General features: G+C 42.2%; 1 protein-coding gene across 2 annotated transcripts in view; it reads left to right on the forward strand.

Annotated features, from left to right (window-relative positions):
- The first annotated feature begins 80 nt into the window (after positions 1–80).
- XPNPEP3 (X-prolyl aminopeptidase 3) overlaps positions 81–22,958 on the forward strand; it is a 26,695-nt gene continuing 3,817 nt past the window's right edge. Inside the window, exons 1-9 of one of the 2 annotated variants that reach the window (XM_081877638.1) lie at positions 81–304; positions 3,205–3,321; positions 7,069–7,467; positions 8,448–8,650; positions 11,692–11,754; positions 13,139–13,252; positions 17,182–17,267; positions 18,231–18,414; positions 21,258–21,378. In XM_081877638.1, coding sequence (XP_081733764.1) covers positions 244–304; positions 3,205–3,321; positions 7,069–7,467; positions 8,448–8,650; positions 11,692–11,754; positions 13,139–13,252; positions 17,182–17,267; positions 18,231–18,414; positions 21,258–21,378 — 1,348 coding nt within the window. In that variant the 5' untranslated portion in view covers positions 81–243. Of the gene's footprint in view, positions 305–3,204; positions 3,322–6,344; positions 6,411–7,068; positions 7,468–8,447; positions 8,651–11,691; positions 11,755–13,138; positions 13,253–17,181; positions 17,268–18,230; positions 18,415–21,257; positions 21,379–22,958 lie in introns of those variants that run through there. The other variant, XM_081877639.1, reaches the window with a different exon arrangement.

Here is a 22,958-nt window from a genome sequence, read left to right on the forward strand (position 1 = left end):
AAGTAAAAATTTTCCTAGGAAGGAAGGAAGTGGGATGCAATCTCCGGTCGAAATGGGCGTCATGACGCCATCAAACTTCGACTCAAAGCGGAGAAGGTCCTCTCAACGTGCCTGTGGTCTATTTGAGCTTAGTTTAGGCTGGCATGCTAGGGAGTGGGGACTTGGGAAAGAGAGGAAGAGGGACGCCGGTTTCCCCTCAGAGATCGCCCTGTAGTGGTGGGTGCTGTCCTTGCAGGTTCAGCCATGGTGTTGTTCCTAGCACAGAGACTTATGCAGCCTGTAAGGGGCATGTGCAGCTTTTCAGGTCAGAGACTTTCTTTCCTTCTAAAGATGAGCTTCCTTCGTTCTGGGGAGGGTGGAAGTTCCTTATGCTAGGCACTCGGTTCCACTGTGTGTGCACTTTAGTTTCCACTATGGACAACGGAAACCAGTTTATGTAACTGGGTTATTAATCCAGTTAAAATATATTTCTATGATGAGACACAAAATCTTCAGAAGGTCATATTAGGTTAATCGGAAGACTTCATATAAAGACAAAAGACAAAGGTTCTCGGATGTTTAGGGTCGCTAAAACTTCATCAACTTCTGAATTCAGAACTGAGGTCATAAAAAAGAGCATGATTTTCAGACAATGCAATTCATTAAAATCTCAAGATAGGACCAAAATATTATGTAGTAGAAATTCTCATTTAATTTGAAATTCGTTACCTTAATTCATTTCTGGCCATGAATTAGCTGAGTTATATACTCATTTAAGTCTCATTGTTCTCAGTTGGAAAAATTAATTTTAACTCTTCCACACAGAGATTAGTGGACTTGTGTTTTCAAGCATGGCTGGATTTTAGTTTTATGTCTTTTGTGTAGTTTGTGAAACTACCTGGTATAGTTTCTCTTATACTTGCATTTGTTCAAACCTCTTTATTTTGGCCCTTCCATTTGTACATTTCTGATATATTTTTGTGCAATTCTATAAAAGCAAATAAAAATATCCATTGTTTTAAAGTCTTTTGTTTATCTTACTAATTTTGAATTGTTGAATTGGAAAAAAAATAATAAGGTTAAGCTTCCTTGTCAACCTTTGAAACAATCTGTTACACGGTACAGATTAAAAGGACATACATTAAAGGTTTTTAACTGAGAAAGTGAATGCTAAAGATAATCTAGTTCTTTTATATTTTTCATACTATACTGTATGTCACCTTCCAAAATGTGTAAAAAATGAAGATTTATATGATAGGAAAACCTGTATGATCACACTGAGTTTTCTTTAAAAGGAAAATTAAATTTATTTTTAAAAACTTGTTATGCTTGAATTGCTAGTTTATGGTGTAAAATAGAGAATCCAAACTCTCTGGGTAGCTGGATTCTATGCAGTACAAGGTACACTTAACTTTATTGACATCAGTAGGCTTAGGCATGCCCAACTCTGCATAAGATCAGGCTGCAATCCTCTGCAAACACTTATGTGAGCATTAAGTTCCATTGAATTCAGTGGGACTTCTGAGAATGCAATGACTGGATTGGGTCTTAAGTTTGTAGACCTGAGCACCCTTTCTAGGAAGAAAGTTCTACAGAGCTCAGTAGTATTTGCACCCGGGGATGCTGCTGCAAAATGCAAGCGGTGAGGGAGGTTGTATTCATCTGCATGTTTACCTGATGGTAGACCCTTTAAATTCTGTTGGATTTATTTCTACATGAAAATGTGGGCAGCCTATTCATACAGTACTTATATTGGAATATGTCCTATTGAGTTTCTGAGTAAACATGCAAAGTATAAAGCTGAAAAGTTGCATTCCTAAGCAGATTTATGAGGGGTAATAATTGGGTAATTCCTTCTAGTAGACAGTCATCACTCTAGTTTCCATTAACTTCAGTGAGTATGTAGTCCAATCTCATGCATATTTACTCGGAAACACCTATTGTGTGCAACTGGGCTTGCTCTTAAGGAAGTGTGTATAGGAGACCCTGAACCTACGCAGGGACTGGGTTCTACAGCTGCAGCCCTTTGCAGAGTTTGGCATCCCCAACCCAACTTAATTCAATGGTTTTTATGCACAGGATTTCAACCTCAGCTACTACTGGTTTTCTCTAGATTGTATTCTTGGTCTGTAATGATGTCTATTAGCAATTTTTATGTACCCACCTAGTTGCCCACTCTTGTGAATGTTAGCAGTTTATTCAAACGTAGTATTTTGGCACTTGAATGAAATACTTTGATACCCGCCCCCCCTCAAATAAGTCTGATTCTCAATATTTTCAGTATATTCCAAGTGCATATGAATAAAATCTATATTGATAAGAGTGCATTAATAATTGGGCAGATGGTAAAATGTTTTCGTGTCATGTAGTACTCCCTACTCAGTTTCAAGGAAGAGAAACATAAGCATTTCAAGGTCTACCAGGGCAGAGGAGAGTTAGGACTGTGTCCTTACAAAACAAATACTGCTAAAAATACTGTGTTGCACAGGAAGAGATAAAAGGAATACCAGAATGTAACTTGCAATACAGTCACATTCTTACACACACACACACACACACACACACACACACACACACTTTAATCTCATTGTATGGTTTTGAAAGGATGGTTAGTAGTTAATAGAAGCATCACTGCAATATTTTAGTTACATTGTAGAACAGGTGTGGGGAACCTGTGCCCTCCCTAGAACTCATTGGATTGCAGCTCCCAGCATCCTTGATCATGGACCATACAGACTTGGGCTGATGGTAGCTGGAGAGCACCAATGTTTGGATAATCACAGGTTTCCTACCCCTCTAGTAGAAGAGTATCAGTTAACCTTACCCTGGTAAAAGGAGGGTAAGCTCCATGGCTAAGGTATTTGCAGCCTTTGAGATGGAAATAAATACTGAGGACAGACAAACAAAAATCTTAAAAGTGATGTCCTTTCTGAAAGTTAAAGAGAATTTGTGCAATTCTGTTCTGTCACATTGGTAAGTAAATTGAAGATTTAAATCTTTTTGAATCTGCCATCCATAGCTACTTTTTGGAGTAAGTACATGTGAATTCAGTGGGGCTTACATCTGAGTAGACATTTATAGGCTTGTACTGCAGGTTATTCCATGTGGATTTGCCTTAGAAGAAAGGTGAAAAGAACAGTTCTTAAGAATGGCAAGCGTGTGACTTGACTGTATTACACCTAGAAAGGTCTTTCAGCTTGACACAATGCAGCTGTTTTCTTTTAGACTGCAAGTTCTGTTTCTTTCGGAATTTGTCCATCCAGCCTGTTGAGCAAAGGAAGATTCCAAACCGGTACCTAGGTCAACCTAGCCCTTTCACACATCCACATCTTCTGAAACCAGGTAAGGATCATTTCAGTACAGTCCTAAGCATATTTACTCAGAGGTAAACGGGTGGAGTAGGGATGCGGGTGGCGCTGTGGGTAAAACCTCAGCGCCTAGTACTTGCCGATCGCATGGTCGGCGGTTCGAATCCCCGCGGCGGGATGCGCTCCCGTTGTTCGGTCCCAGTGCCTGTCAACCTAGCAGTTCAAAAGCACCCCTGGGTGCAAGTAGATAAATAGGGACCGCTTTACCAGCGGGAAGGTAAACGGCGTTCCGTGTGCTGCGCTGGCTCGCCAGATGCAGCTTGTCACGCTGGCCGTGTGACCCGGAAGTGTCTGCAGACAGCGCTGGCTCCCGGCCTCTAGAGTGAGATGAGCGCACAACCCTAGAGTCTGGCAAGACTGGCCCGTACGGGCAGGGGTACCTTTACCTTTACCTTTACCTTAAGAAACACTGTATTCAGTGGGACTTACTCCTTGCCATGTTTGCATAGGATAGCATCCACGGACACTAGTTTCTAAGCTGTGTCATTAGATTCTTTTTATTTTGCATGAAGAGGAGGAAAATCGTACATCCTTAGTGGAATTCACCTTCAGAAAGTATTTCCTAAAATTCCAAAGAGGTATCATCCCTGTGTATGCATTTCTCAATCAGTTCAGACTCATTGCTTAAAATAATAGAGCATCCCAATATGAGATAAAACTTGAGATAAATACAGCAAAAGTTTTAAGTATAGAACAGTGAAATGGGAGAATGGAAAGTGTACATGTGTGAGCAAAGGCAATATGTAAACCAAGCAGGTATGGTAAACAAATATTTCCATGACAGCAGCAGCAGAAAAAAAATTCCACATACAGTGGTACCTCGGGTTACAGACGCTTCAGGTTACAGACTCTGCTAACCCAGAAATAGTACCTCGGGTTAAGAACTTTGATTTAGGATGAGAGCAGAAATTGAGCAGCAGCAGGAGGCCCCATTAGCTAAAGTGCTACCTCAGGTTAACAATGGACCTCCAGCATGAATTAAGTTCTTAACCCAAGGTACCACTGTAGTTCTTATGATTGACAGAACTTACCTCCTTCCCTAAGAACTTTTCTGAGCACCAGTTCCATATTTTCCTACCTTCAGAGTTGCAGCAGGTGGGCAGAATGTCAGGTCCTTCCTTATCATAGCACCGAAAATCTGGAATACCTTCCCATGGCAGTCTGGGCCCATATTTATGAGTCTTCAAGTGGACAGGGAAGACAGTTTTGTTTCCAATAGGCCTTTAGGTCATTTTACTGATGTGCTTCTGACAGAAGAGTGGAATAAAAAAGTTTGTAAATAAAAAAACCCTCTCTGCTTGATTGACATTTGTAAATTAGGCCTGGGACCGTCATTTAATTGTACAGTCATACCTTGGAAGTCGAACGGAATCCATTCTGGAAGTCCATTCAACTTCCAAACGTTCAAAAACCAAAGTGCGGCTTCGGAAGCTGTGGGAGCCCCAGCGGACGTTTGGCTTCCAAAAATCGTTCAAAAACCAGAACACTCACTTCCAGGTTTCGATCGTTGGGGAGCCGATTTATTCGGGAGCCAAGGCATTCGAGATCCAAGGTACGACTGTATAGCTAGCAATCAGTGTTCCAGAAATGGAATCATTCACCCACACTTGAAACTCATTGTTATTCAACCATGCTTTCTTCCAAAAGTGACAATCCTTTTCCTTTATCTCAAACACCTTTATTTTCCATTTGTATTTTATGATTTGCCTCTCTCTCCAAACATGTATCCTGTTGTCATGCATGTTTAAGTCCCACTGAGTTCAATCAAATTAGTATCGGAATGCACTGTGTGGTTATTTGTGTATTATTTTATACCCTGCCTTTCTACGAGTAAGTTAAAATTACATTACTATGGGCTGGTTCACATGTCAATTTAAGTATGGTTTAAAGGTGAACATATTCTTGCATGTGACTAAAATAACATCCAGTTTATTCTCTTCTCCACTCTTGCTGCTGCTGCTACACTGCCAGAATCTAAGCTATACTTTGGCTTTGCATTGTGTCTGAACCCAGGCTCATGCTATATATGGAAAGAGACAAACCATAAATCTAGGTTCAGACATGATGTGAAGCCAAAGCATGGCTTAGCTCCAAGCAGCATGGCAGTGGCCATGGTGAGGAAGGAGCGAAGCATCCACATTTATGGTCCCATATTTAGCACGTTGCAAGTATACTAAAGCTTAATTGTGGTTTCAGGTGGTCTGCAAACTAGGACAAAATATTACTGTTCTTCCATTCCAACATAAGAGAGGCCCTAATGGAACATGTAGTCCAGCAATATGCTTCCCAGTGTCCAAATGTTTCTAGGAAGCCTCCAAACACAACATGAAGAAATCAACCCTTCCCTACTGTATCCCTACAGCAACTGGAATTCACTGGCATGTTGTCTCTGAGTGTACTTTTCAGTCTGCACTGTACTTTCTTCATTATGGGTTTGATCCAGTGGAGGCACCTGTTAGTAGAAGTGGGAGGCATAATTTTCACCAGTTCTACCTCTTACCTGCACTACCTCCCATGCTATTCTGGGGGGGTCCTTCAGCAGAGGTGCAGAGGCTGGAATGAGCAGAGGTTGCCTCCACCCCCTTTCATTAGCAGGTGTTGGGAGTGACCTTTCTAGGAATAGAATGCCACTCATGGGATCATTAGAGGCAACCCAGATTATTGTAAAGGAAAAAATTCTGAATGCAAGGTAGCCATATGAAACAGGTAGCATAAACATATAGGCAAAGACCTTTGGCTTGAGAACCTCATATAACTGCTTGCAGCATTAGTCTCCTATCATTTTCACTGGGACTTCCTTCCATGTCAGATTGCTTAGGGATTGTAGCCTAAGGGTGCAGTTCTCACATAAAACGTCCCACTTAACTTCATTAACATGTATGAGTGCAGGATTGTGGTCATAGATTATGCCAAGAGTGTACCTCATTTGCAATCAGCAGCTATTGTTTCTTCAGTCCAGTTGTGTTAAAAAGACTCTGTACTTTGCATTCTTTGCAGATAAAATGTGGTTGACAGATTAAATCTGCAGTTCCGAGAAAGAGAATTTTTCCTTGGAGCTATTAGGTACATAGCTTATAATACTAAAAATAGTCCGATGATTGTTCACTGTTAGAAGCTTGATAAGTTTTGGAGAAATTTTCGCTGGGCAATCTAATATCTCTTCTGACTTCACCTTAAAGGTTGCACCCAGCACTACCATTGCCTGTGCAATATCCAGAAGCTGAAAAAGTGTAGTATTTCAATTGGGTTAAAGTGTACCTATTTTTTCCCTCCATCATCACCTATTCTCCAATCGAAAAATTAATATCCTTATGTTAGTTTGTGGAATGCCTTGAGAATTAATGTTAATTTCAAATGGAGCTTTTTTTTCTTACACATGACTGTGAAATAAGCTGAGAATGTGTACACATTGGAGCAGGGCAGGGGTAGCCAACCTGCAGCCCTCCAGATGTTCCTGGACTGTAATTCCCATCACCCCAGCCATTGGTTATTCTGGCTGATGCTGATGGGAGCTGGAGTCCAGCAAGTTTCCCATCTTGGAGTAGGGAAAAGAATAGTGATGAGGAGAAAAGGGGATGTGAGGTGGAAAGGAGAGTCAATTGAGAGGAGCAATGACATGCTAGAGGAGGGAAATTTGCTGCTTAGCAGCATAGCACAGAAAATTAACAGCATGAAGAGGTGTTTTTGAAACAAGAATAGCTATTTTGATTTCTGTTCACAGGAGAAGTAACACCGGGGTTGTCGCAAGTGGAGTATGCTCTCCGTAGACACAAGTTGATGGCTCAGATACACAAAGAGGTGCCAGGCATGGACCACACAGTGATTCTGCTATCCAGTCCTACCTACTACATGAGCAATGATATTCCATACACCTTCCACCAGGACACTAACTTCCTGTATTTGTGCGGGTTCCAGGAGCCTGACAGCATCTTGGTGCTACAGACTATGCCTGGCAAACCTTTGCCATCCCACAAAGCTCTGTTGTTTGTCCCACGGCGGGATCCAAGCAGGGAGCTATGGGATGGACCACGGTCTGGTACAGACGGGGCAGTGGCTCTCACGGGCGTGGATGAAGCATATACCATAGAAGAGTTTAGGCACCTGGTGGCTAAATTGAAAGGTAAGAAGAAGAAGAAGAAACATACAGGAGATGTGGATTGGTAGGAGTTTCGACAGGGTGTACAAAGCCTTTGGGCAGGTTGCTCACAGGTGGAGAGCATAGTGGAAACATGCAAAGGAATTTTGTGCTCCCAGCTACCTAGTTGTAATTCCCCACCCCTTTAAAAATATTTGAGAAAAGTTACATAATTAACATTTTAGATTCTCCTGCGGCTGTTGGATGGCCTGTGGCTCAGGGATCTTGACTAATATAGTAGAAAAATCACAGAAATCTTCAGTACCGTGGCAAACATTTGCATTGTCCCTTCAGGATCCCTTTATTTGAATAATGACTATTAGGGAAGAATAATGTGTCTACTTGACAGGCTTGCTTCTTTCTGACATATATCATCCAAAGGCCTGGTTTTCCATAAGATTAGATGACATATTTACATTGAGGAAAGTGGATATCCTATTTACACAGACAATTTTCTGCTGTGAAATATCTATAATTGTATCCTGCATTTTAGATCCTACATTGAGCCGGGGGGGGGGGGCGGGGGGGGGGGTGATGACCTCCAAGGTACCTTCCAGCTCTATGATTTTCTCAGCTTATAATTAGCTGGAAGCCTCATACCCAGCATTGCTCAGGAATTTTAAGTATTAAAATCAGTGCAGGTTTGAAAGGTTCAGTCTGCTACCTTGATTCAAAATTGTATTCAAACAGAGATGAAAACCTGCTGTTTGATCTCATCATGTAAAGCTTGGTTAAGATACCTTAAGTGTTGTCCTCAGATGCATGGAGAACAGGCAAACATTCCAAAATATATAGTAGATATAAGTATACAATTTTGTTTCTAAGTGGATGGTGCACTAGAATAGAAAGAATAGTTTCAGCAATAGTTCTTGCTAATTCGTTTCAGGCAAATTTTCAAAGTACTGATTTCCCCCAAGATATATATGGCTAATTAAACTAACATGTGTTTATATTCTGTTTCACAGATGAATCTAGTATGGTTTGGTATGATTTTGCTAAACCTGTGCATCCACAACTCCATTCTGATTACTTGCTACACCTGGCAGAAGTCAAAGCTAGAAGCAAGAATCGTATCCGAGCAATCAGGCACTTAGTGCAAAACCTACGACTGGTTAAATCTGCTGCAGAGATTGAGAGAATGAAGATTGCTGGCAAGGTGACATCACAGGTATGGGACAAGGCAGTTGTGCCTAACAGGATGTTAACAGAAAATCTGACATGGTGCAGAAACACTTTTCAAAGGGGAGATGGGATGTGGACATACTTGGGTTGCTTCTGGTTGGATTGTTCTGGGGACTGTTCTTTTATAAGTGGGTAATCCCAAGGAAAATACATTCTTCAATTTTATGGGAAGGCATTTGTATACTAAGCTTTCCAATATGGCAAGACCTTTATTGGCTAACACAACAATTAATTTCATCATCATCATCATCATCATTATTATTATTATTTATACCCCGCCCTCCCCAGCCAAGGCCGGGCTCAGGGCGGCTTACAAGCAATATTCAACAAAACACCAATCAAGTGGGAACCAAATGTACTTGATCTTCTTCATTATTACTTAGTTTCACAATCTGAGCCAATTCCATCTTGGGTTATGTATCTAGTGACATCCTGTGGTTGGTCTTAGAATGCAGTGTTTTGGAATAAACTTTGAGGGGCATTTTTAAGAAGCAGAACTGGCCTTTACAAATCCATAATAATCCATTATGGAAATGATTTCTGATGTTGTGGGATAAGATCAACCTCAAATTAAATTTGAAAACATGCTGTTTGACAATAGATTTTTATAACAATATATTTAATTATAGTAATTCCTGGTTCGCCTTTTCCAAATAGGACTATTACTAAGAATAAAAAAGAGCCTTTTGGGATCAGACCAAAAGCCCATCTATTCTAGCACCCTGTTTGCACAGTTGCCAGTCAGGTGTCCATAGGAAGCATTCAAACAGGACATCAATGCAACAGACCTCCCACTTTTGTTTACCTAGCAACTAGTATTCAGAGGCATGGCACCTCAAACGCTGCAGGTGGTACACAGCCAGCACAGCTATCAGCAATTGGTCGTGTTATTCTCCATGAATTCTTTTAACCCCTTTTAAAGCTATCCAAATTGGTGTTCACAATTATGTATTGTAGTGGTGGATTCCATTTCTCTGTCCAGAATCTTCCAACATTCAGATTTCTTCTCTAGAACAGTGTTTACCAACCTATGGGCTGGGACCCACAAGTGGGTACCAAAGCCTGTGAAAGTGGATCAGGGGATTTATAAGTAAATCCGACACGATTATTGCTCTTAATCTTACAACTTTTTGTTTTGTTGGCATATACTGTGTTGCTGTGTTGACGCTTGTTACCATAAATATTCATGTTGCTTTAGATAAGCTTTGCAACTTTATTTACTCATTAAGGACATTATTTTATTGCATTGTAAAAGAAAACAATGGTTTGATGTCAAGTGGCTTAATTCAGGCATCACATTAAGCCATGATTACGGAAGATTAATGAAGCTTAAGCATGATTTCTCAAGTAAAGAATCACTACTTTAGATTAGATAGCAGATCAGTATCAGAAACCATGGCTTGTGCTAACTGTGGCTTGGTTTGATTTGAATTGAGTAGTTATGGCTCTGCTTCCAGAGGCTGCTGTACCATAAAGCCAGAAGTGACTGGTCTGGACAGATTGCCTTGAGATCTGTATTGGAGCATGCAATGTGTTTTTCTCCCATGTTTGGCTACCTTGTTTAACTGGGTGTTAGATGTGGGGGACATACCTGACTAATGGTGGTTTTCCCAAAGCCAAGAAGAGATCCCAAGTGTTTGGAATCTTGCCACTGTATTTCCCTCCTCAACCAGGATTAGAGTGTATTTACAGCAGTCCTAGCAGATATACATCCAGACCCAGGTGGGCTTTAATACCACAGAGGCAAGCTAACAACTGTGTGAGAAATTGAAAGATGCTGTACATAATTGACTGGGCTTTGTTTCAGACTTCCATGAACAAACCTCTGTCAGCTTTTGAGGGTAATGACAGAAACAGGGGTATGGTTTTGAAAATTTATACAATCCTAACACAAATATTTCCTTCCTTTGTGGTGCAAAAGCCAGCATGGGAAATGGGTGTGGGGAATTGGGGTCAGGTCATTGTCATAAAATGTGGCATGTGAAGCCTCTTACCCTCAGTCACTGCTGATATTTAGGGCAACTTTCTTAAGCTCATACATTGGTGGTTTTATGTACTGGTTCAAGTGGCCATATTCAGAGTAGTGGTAATGCTCTGTGTTGGCTGTGAAATGCTGTGAAAGAGGCAGTTATTGGCACCTCTGGTGGACCTGCCCAGCAGTACAGTGGTGCCCCGCAAGACGAATGCCTCGCAAGACGAATAACTCGCTAGACGAAAGAGTTTTCCGTCTTTTGAGGTGCTTCGCAAGACGAATTTCTCTATGGGCTTGCTTCGCAAGACGAAACGTCTTGCGAGTTCTTGTGTGTTTTTTTCCTTTCCCCCCCTTTTTCTAAGCCGCTAATAGCCACTAAACCGCTAATAGCGCTAATCCGCTAATAGCCGTGCTTCGCAAGACGAAAAAACCGCAAGACGAAGAGACTCACGGAACGGATTAATTTTGTCTTGTGAGGCACCACTGTAAAAGCCTTCTGGGAATAGCTGTAGAGATCAGCGGCGTAGCGTGGGTTGTCAGCACCCGGGGCAAGGCAAGTAATTTGCGCCCCCTAACCCGGGGCAAGGCAAGTAATTTGCGCCCCCTAACCCGGGGCAAGGCAAGTAATTTGCGCCCCTAACCCCTAACCTGCCGCCGCTGCCAGCTTCTTCTTGCTGCTACCTGGGCTGGTCGGGTGTGGTTCTCTCCCGCGCTGAGCGCTGCGCTTGGCGGCCGCTGCACTGTTCCTCCCCCAGATAGTCCCTCCCTCCCTCTCTCTCCGCACCGCACCGCACGCCTGGCACCCTCCCCCTCCACAGTGGGCGGCGACCCGGCAGCTCAGATAGGATTCGCACAGCCAGCACTGTGAGAGACAGTGAGTGAGCCAGGTAGGGGCAGAGAGCTGCGAGTGCGCCCCCCCCCAATGTTGCGCCCGGTGCGGCTGGCACCCCCTGCACCCCCCACGCTACGCCACTGGTAGAGATGAATGTCATCACAGGCCATAGATTGGTTTTGGGTCCTAAGTTATGCTTATTCTATATTTGACTTTTTGACAGGCGTTTGTGGAGACAATGTTTGCAAGCAAATCTCCAGTGGATGAAGCATTTCTGTATGCTAAGGTACGTGCTTTGTAGTATCCTAGAAAGCATCATAATTCTTCATGCAGTTGGGATGGATGGATTGATTGATTGATTGAATTTATATACTGCCCTTCGTAAGACCTCAGGGTGGTTCACAAGATAAAAATACAGGATAAAAGCACAGATAAATAGAACAAAAACAAAACAATAACATCCCCCTCTTAGTATTGCATTGAACTCTTAGGCAGCAGTTCTATGCACACATACTTCATAGGGGACACGACTGGCGCTGTGGTCTAAACCACTGAGCCTCTTGGGCTTGCCGATCAGAAGGTTGGTGGTTTGAATCTGTGTGACGGAGTGAGCTCTTGTTACTATATCCCAGCTTCTGCCAACCTAGCAGTCCGAAAGCATGCCAGTATGAGTAGATAAATAGTTAGCACTGCGGCGGGAAGGTAAATGGCATTTCTGTGCACTCTGGTTTCCTTCTTGGTGTTCTGTTGTGCCAAAAGCAATTTTGTCATGCTGGCCACATGACCCGGAAAGTGGTCTGCGGACAAACGTATCCTCCCTCGGCCTGAAGCAAGATGAGCACCTCACCCCTTTGACTGGACTTAACTGTCCGGGGGTCCTTTACCTTTACCTTACCTTACCTTATACTTCAGAATAAGTCCTATTGGCCTCGCTAGGACTTGCTTCTGAGTAGACATGTGGAGGATTGCACTGTTAGTTTTCCTTCTAAGACAACAATGGGAGCTTAATATAGACCTTTGCTCTGCCACAACTCATTATGCATCTTTCCCTAAACTTACTTCCTTTCAAAAGGATAACAGACATGGGAGTGAGGCTTCAGAGAAGTTTAGGAAAAACCTGACAAACCTTAAGAGGTGTTTACAATTTTGCATTTGTTAGTCAAACAACAAATATTTTTATTTCATATGCACTCTCATATGAGTGTTTTATACCTTCGTATCCAAGAATGTGTATTTCTTTCACACAAACATAATGACTTGAATAGTTCTATATTGTTCATTGTACACACCTACAAGTCTTTCTTCCCTGCATAAGAAATGAATTGGCTAGAATATGGATTGAGCCTGCCAAAGAGAATGTGCTTAATGGAATTAGAAGTGCCTCCTGGTTTTCCACATTTCTTTCAAACAGTTCATCCAATGAGCCCAAATCAGAAGCATCAAGGAGATAAAAACAACAAATGGGAGAATTATCTGAGGCAAAGGGAGTTGTGTAATCTGTAATTGATTTAGCCACTTAAAAACTACCAGTGAATTCAAGCCCAACATTGTATCCTCTACACCTCATTGGTTTGTTGTCCGATGCACAATCAGAAAAGGGCTCGGATGTGTACTGTGCAATCCTGAGCTAGAATTAATGGGTTTTCTTATTTCCAACTTAATTATTCCAGTTTGAATTTGAGTGCCGGGCTCGTGGTGCTGATATTTTGGCTTATCCTCCTGTGGTTGCAGGTGGCAACAGATCCAACACCTTGCATTATGTGAAAAACAACCAGCTCATCAAGGTAACCAAATGGATTCTGACACTTCTTACTGCAACCTACTGATAACTTCATCTCTCTCAAGCCTTGCAAAACTATTTGGAGAAGTTTTATTCTGACCCATGTTTGCTGTTTTGTGCACCCCTCAGAGTTGTGACCTGTGCTTCCTGGGTGTGTGTCCACGCCATCTCTTACCATAGTTAGCTTAACATGGAGGAGAGGGTGTGGTCAGGAGTATGCCTCAGCAAAGCCTGAGCTATGGAGTGACTCTGCAGTGCTTTTTCCTTGTTAGGTTTGCATATCTGACTTGAATCCGAAAAGCTGTAACATTTATCTTGGGTGTTGTCCTCACAGAGTTCATGTGGACTGGTTCCAAAACTACTGTTGTTTGGCAAATCTTCCCATTAAGATCCTCGGTTTGACAACTGAACCTTCACTGTTCAATGATAGTAATTGCCTTCAGAGGGTGTCTGCACATAACACATTCTGTATGTGTGTGTGTGTGTGTGTGTGTGTGTCTTAGTAAAGGAGGCTTGCATTTTGCAAGCAAAGAAAGAAGTGATGAAATCTCGGAAGTTGCCAAAACAAGATTTATTTGGCCCAATACATTTTGAAATGTGCAGAATGTCAGAAGCACTCCAAACATACCACTGTGTGCTCAGTGAGCAAATAGTGTTTTGGTCAGATAAGCCTTGTTTCATTAGCCAATATTTCATTCCCTGTCTTTTTTCTGTTAATTGCGATTTCTCTCCAATTTTTTTTTTGCATTCAGCAAGCATCAGTTTTTCCTGCCTGCTACTGGAAGCACCCCTTTCCCAAATGCAAATTTGAAGAGACAGTGGAACTCCTGGTGCCCAACATTCCACCCCATGTGCAGATTGGCTTATTCTGTGTTGGCATGTCTGGTCTCTCTTACGCTTTAGACTTCACGTCTCAAGTTTTAACCGTAAGAGGCAAAACATGCCAGGTTTTCACACTTTTTGAAAATTGCTACATGCTGAATTTTGATATGGTGGCTGAGTGATTTATTTAAGTTGAAGAGTGATTTATAAACAGCTCCATGTATGACAGGAGTGGGGCACCTGTGGCCCAACAGATGTTGCAGGGCTACATACAACTCTCATCAGCCGGTCCAGTCCATCAGGGGTGATGGCAGCTGTAATGTAGCATCTTCTCGCGAGCCGAAGGTTCCCCTTCCCTGCTATATGACTACGTGTGTACTAAACTTAACCTTTCTTGCTAGTGTGGGAGCACATTGATTTTGGAGATACAATTTGAGTCCCCCATTCTGAATGAGAGCTATACAAACATCACCATTTCAGATTTTTCTAGTAATCAGCACACCGTGGAAGTGTCCTGCGAATCCAATGTGTCTATACTGTGCTAGAGTCTAGCTACAGCCTAACCCATCCAGATGTTGTTGGACTGCAACTCTCATCATCCATGACCATTGACCTTGCTAGGTGAGGCTGATGGGAGTTGTAATCCAAAATGCTTGCAGGGCACCAGGTTAAGGGAAGGCTGTTATATTATTTCCTACTGTGTACCAGTGTCGTCGGTTGATTTGTGAAGGGTAGAAGAAAGATTCTGGAGGCAACGAAAATGTGTTTGAAGGCAAAGAGAGTCCTCCAGGGAGCAAAGCCAATTTCCAAGTCAGTGTAGAAAAGATCTACCTTAGAGAATATTTTCAGACAGTCATCTTCTGTATCCCCCTTTCTTCAACTCTGGTAATTGACTAGATACCTATTTGGATGACATGAGCTTGGAGGGTCCCATGTTTGCTGTAAGTTATTGTGGCTCGTATTGCATGAATCAACCCAACTGAATGGTCTGGCTGATGCCATCAACCATCAGGGTTGCTGGTGTAGAAATAATCACAATGTCTGGCCCAGTTACATGACTATTACTTGTATATATTAACCACCATGATGGCAAAGCCTCAAACTCAAGTGGTTTTGCAGCAGCACCTGTCCTTGAGGGGCGTGTGATCATTGGCCCATTGAAGAAAGCAGTGAAGAAAGAGCAGGACTAAGACATCTTAAAAAGAGGACTACACAGTCCTGTTCCTGAATGGTTTATTGAGATACACATTACTAAAGTAAAACCAGCTCGACTCTGTCCCAGGGTATTTCTGCTTACCCTGTATCTAGAGACAGGGACTCCCTCTCGAGAAAGCCAAGCAAGGAACTTCTGGGACGTTCTCATACATCTACATCAAACATGATGCACCCTGTGGGGGGAATAATAAGGGATTATATTTCTGCACACAAAAACTGAACAGATGTAATGCATGCTCTCATATCTGGATGGTCCCTGCAGAATTCCCCTAACACTGTTTCCCCCTTCTTAGTTTGAATGCAATGTCACAGAGTCCAGGTCTTGATTATTCAGTCATTTAAGAAAAGCATTTCTTCAGAAGAAACTGGTGAATGGGGCCACATGATGCCTGCCAGTTTCCAAAATTATGATGCTTTTTAACAGGTGACTAATAATTGCTGGGGGAAAGGGAGGCTTTTGACTAAGGAAGGGATTTCACTGTTCTGACTACTTGGAGGGAGATTGGGGGGATATAGGAATGATAATGAACAGCTGAAGCGTACAAGCACAGGGAGGCCCTCTTGTCGCAGGGCAGCAGGTGGACTCTTTCTAGAGTAGCATATTACTGGTGAGACTCAGTTCTTAAAACAAGGTCTTTTATCTCCACCGTTCCCTTCTGGAACTTAAGAACACTGATCACAGCTGCCCTGAAATGGATTTCGAGGTTTATCAGAACAACAGAATCTTTTGTACGCATTCCATGCAGTTGAGCTGAACTGTCAGAGAGATCACAATAAGGTTTTAATATGCTTCCAGCATGTTATAAAATAATATTATATCAATCCTATTAAAATAAGTGAATGGTGTGTTTTTCAAAAGTCAGTGAGTGTGATGATTACGTCCCATTCAAGTCTCTGCAGGCAGGCCTTATACTGCAAGCAGTCTGTGATTTTAATAAGAACCCATCAAAATAGGGTGACCATTTACATTTAGAGGGACTTACATAAGGTAGAGAGCATGAAGACGGCATCTATGACAAAGATTTTAGTTACAGTGGTGCCTCGCAAGACGAAATTAATCCGTTCCGCGAGTCTCTTCGTCTTGCGGTTTTTTCGTCTTGCGAAGCACGGCTATTAGCGGCTTAGCAGCTATTAGCGGCTTAGCGGCTATTAACGGCTTAGCGGCTTAGCAGCTTTAAGAAAAAGGAAACAAACTTGCAAGCCCATAGGGAAATTTGTCTTGCGGAACGACTCAAAAAACTTGCGCGTTTTTTGTCTTGCGAGGCATTCATCTTGCGAGGTACCACTGGACTTCAGCTAAATCATGGGCAATGCAAAACATTTCAAACATATTCATTTACCTTTAGGACACAAATGGGGAACCTGTGGCCCTGCATGTATGGTTCAACTGTCGCTCCCATATTCTCCAGATAGCATGGCCAATGCTCAAAGGAAGGTCACAGGTCTGCATTCCTGCATTACCTGCAGTTGGCTTCATGGGTCATTGGAACAATCTGTAATTGTGCATAAACAGCTTTTCCTCTTTTGTATAGCTAAGAATCGCCCATCTGTCTAACCTATTGGCTGGTAGAGTTCTGTGCAACTCAGAATTTTTCTTTAGAGCACTGCACTAGGAGAAGCTGATCTGATTAGAAGATGCTTATTTTGTATCTCATACTGCCTTGAGCAAACATGGCACCAACTTTTTTAAATTGCTTTGGCCGAACCTAGGCAGACAGGATGTTCAGGAAAGGGCAGGACTACAGCTGGAAAACAGCTTCCAACACCCTGGTCTTCTGTCTGATGAAAAAGTAGTAGTAGTTTATCCCACCCAGTATTATGCATATATTCAAGTTCAAAGAGTTCTCTCTTATTTTCTGCCTCTGGTTGCATGAATTGCTTTTTCTTCTGCCCCAGGATGGAGAAATGGTTTTACTGGATGGGGGATGCGAATACTCTGGTTATGTAAGCGACATCACCCGCACTTGGCCCATCAATGGCAGGTAGGTTCTATTCCCAGCAGGAGAATACCGCACTGTTTTTGAGGTCATGAGAGAGCTGCAGCTTGCAGCCTTCTGAGCATGCCTGCATCTTATATGTTGGGAAGTTTTGGGAGGGTGTTGGGGAAATGAATCCAGGTACAATTTCAATAAACCTGTGATAGCTTTGCTCTGCTGAGTTTCCTGAAAAGTGTCTCTGCTTCACCACTGTCCTTTCTCTAGTTTGTTGTGCTTCAGGGGCTTTTATCCCGTTTATACTTGCATGTTCTTTCTCAGTACACAACGATCAGCCTGCTTCACAAACTTTAGCATGAGGGTAATGGCTTATGGTTGTGGTGATGCAGAACTACTCTACTCATTCAGATATTTCGCATGGTTCTGTTCCACTTCAGAATGCAGGTGGGGCTTCTGTTTGGATACTTAGTTTGTATTCATATTTTGTGCATACAGTGGTACCTCGGGTTAAGTATTTAATTCGTTCCGGAGGTCCGTACTTAACCTGAAACTGTTCTTAACCTGAAGCACCACTTTAGCTAATGGGGCCTCCTGCTGTTGCTGCACCACCGTCACACGATTTCTGTTCTCATCCTGAAGCAAAGTTCTTAACCTGAAGCACTATTTCTGGGTTAGCGGAGTCTGTAACCTAAGCATATGTAACCCGAGGTACCACTGTACTTTGTATGTTCTATCTGGAAAACACAGAAGTTACTTTTAAAAAAGACTACAGATTGGGCACTCATTCCCCTTCCTGTGTGGAAAGCCAGCATTTTAAGCCTTGTCTTCTCCTTAACATACCACATTTTGATGCGTAGAGAGTATTTGATAAGAGGCGAGTATTCAAACCTGCATTCTGATGTGGAACAGTTTCGGTAGGGTCACATCACATCATTATATTGTAGCCTGGACAGGCTTTCCTTCCTGTTCAAACCCTGCTTGGAGTTGTTTGCATTTGTCTCTCATTCTCAGGTTCACCAGTCCCCAAGCAGAATTGTACCAGGCTGTACTGGAAGTCCAGAAGTCCTGCCTGAGGCTGTGTTCTCCAGGCGTGAGCCTAGAGAACATTTACAGTCTCATGCTGACCCTCACTGGACAGAAGCTAAAAGATTTGGGGATCCTACAGAAAAGCACCACCGAGAACCACCTCTTCAAGGTACTTTGAGTAGATAATGATGGAAGGAAGCAATCTGCTGCCTTTCTCCATTAAAAAAAAAAAAAAAGCAAACAGGCACTTCAAAACTGGCCATTGCCATTTTGATGTGCCAATGTGGGTGTTTCTGGGATTTCTGGTATTGTTGCAGGTCCAGAAAGGATGTGTCTTGTAAAACCAAAGGTTGGTAGCAGTACCTCTCTTGTGCAGCAGATGGCAGAACATTCAGCTAACTCAGGCATGCAATAGTTTAATTCCTGACAAGTGTCAGTTGAGTGGGGTGGGACTGTTCTAACTTGTCTGTGATATCATTAAACAGAACTGCCACAGGGGGCAGGCGAGGAGAGGGAAATGCTTCATTTTGTGGTGGTGGTGAGAGTTACGGGAGGTATGCTCACAGAGTGATTTTGTTCTCTTAAAAAGTAGGAATCCGACCATTCTGGAAGTGTCTATTAACGAGTCACTTTGATTCTGTTTCGCTGGGTAATGCTGCACACAACAGGTGTGTTTTTCTTGCTTTGTTCTTTGATGGACAGATACAAGCACAAATAGTATTTCAGCACAGGTTATTTCCCTCTTTTGATTGCCACTCCCTGGAATTATTTGAGGGAGATCAGATGTTCACCTCTATAGGAAGCTTTTAAAAAAAGTAAAATTCAATTCCCTTTCTATGATACATCGAAAGATGTTGCAAATTAGAGAGACCCTGTTCAAAGTACAAGCCAATCCTGTGACTTGCATCAGGCTGAATATATCCTTTTATAAATGCACACAGAGGATGAGCCATAAATCAGCTGCATTCACATACTCCCTGGTTCAATCCCTGACATTGCCAGGTAGAAAAGAACCTGGAGAGTCACTGCAGCTCAGTGACAACAATACTGAGCTAGCATTGCTTTCAGTTTATGAAGGTGAGGCTGAGAATTTGATGTACAATGGTACCTCAGGTTAAGTACTTAATTCGTTCCAGAGGTCCGTACTTAACCTGAAACTGTTCTTAACCTGAAGCACCACTTTAGCTAATAGGGGCCTCCTGCTGCCGCCGTGCCGCTGGAGCCCGATTTCTGTTCTTATCCTGAAGCAAAGTTCTTAACCTGAAGCACTATTTCTGGGTTAGCGGAGTCTGTAACTTGAAGCGTATGTAATCTGAAGCGTATGTAACCCGAGGTACCACTGTATTAAGAACTTCTTGATATTTCTTTTTTGTGGCAGCCAAACGCATTGTAGCTAGATATTGGAGGTACATTAAATTCCTTTGACAAATGGTAAAAACAGATTAGACCTTAGCCTTGATGGAGAAGTTAACAGAAAAATGTAAAGTGCTTAGAATTCAAACCACTAGTGAAGACCTTTATTCCACATGGCATTCTTTTTTATTTACTGTGCAAAACAATTATTGTCAGCCACCTGAGAACATGTTGACTATTGTGGAGGAAGATTTTGGCTTGAGGGGCGGGAATTACAGTATTTTATTTAACACAATTTATATTCCACTTGATTGTAACAAAATCTCTTAAGTGGTGTAAAAGAGATATTAAAACTAAATAAAAACAAGTAATGAAAGACATTTAAAAACAATGAAATGCAAATGAAAAAGAGATAATGCATCAACATCTACATGTCTGGATTGGCTTGGCTAAACAAAAATGTTCTAAGCAGGTGGCGAATAGAGTACAGTGAAGATGCTTGCGTGATGTCAGTGTGCAGAGAGTTTCAAAGTATATGTGCTACAGTTTGGTTGGAAATCAGACATAGCAACTTTGTGGCAATACTTCTGAATTTGTCCCTAGTTTTCTTCTGTTTATACGAAAAAACAGTTAAAATGTACAAAAACAAATAAACCAAAAAAATCCAGAATGTGCTCCCCACACACAACGAAAACAAACCCTGGGGACAACCTGCTAGAGAAAGGCACTTGTCTGCTCAAGATGGACAGCAGTCAGTGTGTGTCCTCCTATTCCCCTTCACTGGGAGAAGGCAAGTACAGTAGTACCTCAGGTTACATACGCTTCAGGTTACAGACTCCGCTAACCCAGAAATAGTGCTTCAGGTTAAGAACTTTGCTTCAGAATGAGAACAGAAATCATGCTCCGGCGGCGCGGCAGCAGCAGGAGGCCCCGTTAGCTAAAGTGGTGCTTCAGGTTAAGAACAGTTTCAGGTTAAGTACAGACCTCCGGAACGAATTAAGTACTTAACCCTAGGTACCACTGTACTAGGAGCAATTCCAACCACTGCCTATGTTGGCTAGTGGAAGAAGGTGAAGATCCTGATTCTATACAGTGTCCAGTTAAAAAGAGCATTTTTTGAATTAGCTGTTGGGAAATCTGAATTATTGTGGTGAGACAGACAAGTGATCCTTTTAGCTGCAGTACTCCTGCCTTCCAGTGGTAGTCAGGGAGATGTTTCAGGGAGCTTCATGAGCACAGTTTAAGTGCACCTAAGAGGTCAGAGAAAAACTATCTCAAAATGGAGGTTGCATTTTTGGCTATTGAAGCTGATTCCTACTGATAGGTCTGCAATTTAATGCAAAACATTTGAAGGGCACTGAGCTAGTTGTAGTCACAACAATAAGTTCCTTATATTGTTTGTGTTAGAGGCTTCCTTTTTATCTTCAACCAGCTGCCTGTGAATTTGAACGTTAGGACCAAAACATTTTTGTTTTGTGTGAGAGGCTCAGGAACAAGAAGGCAAATGAGAAGAAACAAATGATGCTAGTTGTACAGAAGCAAGAACTATGAATTAGTTGCATACTTCCCTTTCAATGTATGTTTCCACTCTCAGCACTGAAGAAATGTGTGCATCCCTTCACATTTTGCTTACTTTAGGAACATGTCCTTGTCTTGTAGGCTGTTCGGAAATACTGCCCTCATCATGTAGGACATTATCTGGGAATGGATGTTCACGACACCCCCGATGTATCTCGATCGATCCCCCTCCAGCCAGGCATGGTGATCACCATTGAGCCAGGTAAAAATACACCTTCTAAACAATGCTGGAATAAAGTTTGCAGGACTGTGTGTGCATGTATAGACACTTGTGTATACAAATGCCTACAACTATAAACATACATGTATGTGCATGTATACCATGGGTTCACAGAATTGCCATTCGGTTGGCATATATGGTATTTTCTCCTAACTTACCATCCTGAGAATCCTAGTTCTCACATTTCTAAAGTTCTTACATTTCTAGCTTTTACAGCAATGATGAAAAGCTAGGAGACGTGTAGGCAGCATCTGGTAAAACCTAGGACAATAACCTGAGGGCTGAGCAAGACTTGAGCTTCTAGGGGTGCTGACACTATACTAAACACAACAACTTACATTTTTCCAAAATGCTCTGAGCACATAAAATAGGGTATTATTTCAGTAGAACTTGCAATACTGTAGGTTGGGCTAGGTTAGTTCATTAACATCTGTTAAGGAAAGAGATTCCACAAGCTTTATTCTACTGTGGATGTATTGATGGTTCACCGTCTTAGCTGTGTCTTCTACAAGAAGAAAACACTAGATGCACTTAATGAGGAAACCCCCAGGAAAAAACCTCTGCATTGGTACGGGTCAGAATCATGGTTGTATATTTAGGATCACTGTGTAAGTTCAGAGTTGCTGCTGACATTTCATATTCACCTGCATGGTAGTGCAACATGTTGCTGGTTTTTCCCCCAGCAAGAACAATACAAAGCTGCTTTTAGTTTGAGATCATCTTCCATCAGCAAAAGAGGTTCAGTTGGTGGGAATGGGGGACAGAGCCTTTTCTGTGGCAGGTCCCATTATAAAATTACCTTCCTTAGGGAAGTTAGACTGGCTCATCCGTGATTACTGTTAGGCTAGCAGTGGAGACTTTTAATAGTTTTTAATTGGAGGCTGTGGATTTTAATTCTACCCTTTTTGGTTTTCAACGCTCTGCTTTAATTCTATTACTGTTTAGTTTTCTCAATTTGGTTTTGTAAACTGCCTTGGCAGCCCTCATTAATAAAAATACCTGCATTAGAAAGAAAGATTACTGACCTAGCTGAATAGCCACAGCATGCTACACTGGTGTGACACTGTTTGAGCAGTGGCAGATCTCACCTTGCCTAAAGTGTGGGTCAGGATAGGGCTCACAGGAGCATCTCAAGGCCTATCAATCTTCTCAAGGCAAGCAGCTACTCAAGCCAATGGAGAACTGATTTCAATGTGATGCCTCATTAAAAGGCAAACGTATGAATTGGAGCTAAGAATGGGGAGGTTCTTCGTACTGCATAAACTCTCCATCAGGGGTTCCCAAACTGTGGTCCATGAGCCTGCTTCATTCAAATGGTCTGTGACATGTCTATAAAAATTCAATAAGAAATCATACAGCACCTTGCATAGTGCATTGCAATTGCTACAACAAACAAAAACACATTAAGTGATCAGCCAAGACACTTGGCAATTTAGAAGTGGTCTGTGAGGGGGGGAAAGTTTGGGGACCACTGCTCTACATCTTTTCCTCTGTGATTTAAACAAATTGCACATACATTTCAGTGGATTTGGTGGTTAAGTGCTCTTCTTCTTCTGACAGCC

The sequence above is a fragment of the Podarcis erhardii genome (genome assembly GCF_964252035.2).
Source record: "Podarcis erhardii genome assembly, chromosome: 10".
NCBI classification, from domain to species: domain Eukaryota; kingdom Metazoa; phylum Chordata; class Lepidosauria; order Squamata; family Lacertidae; genus Podarcis; species Podarcis erhardii.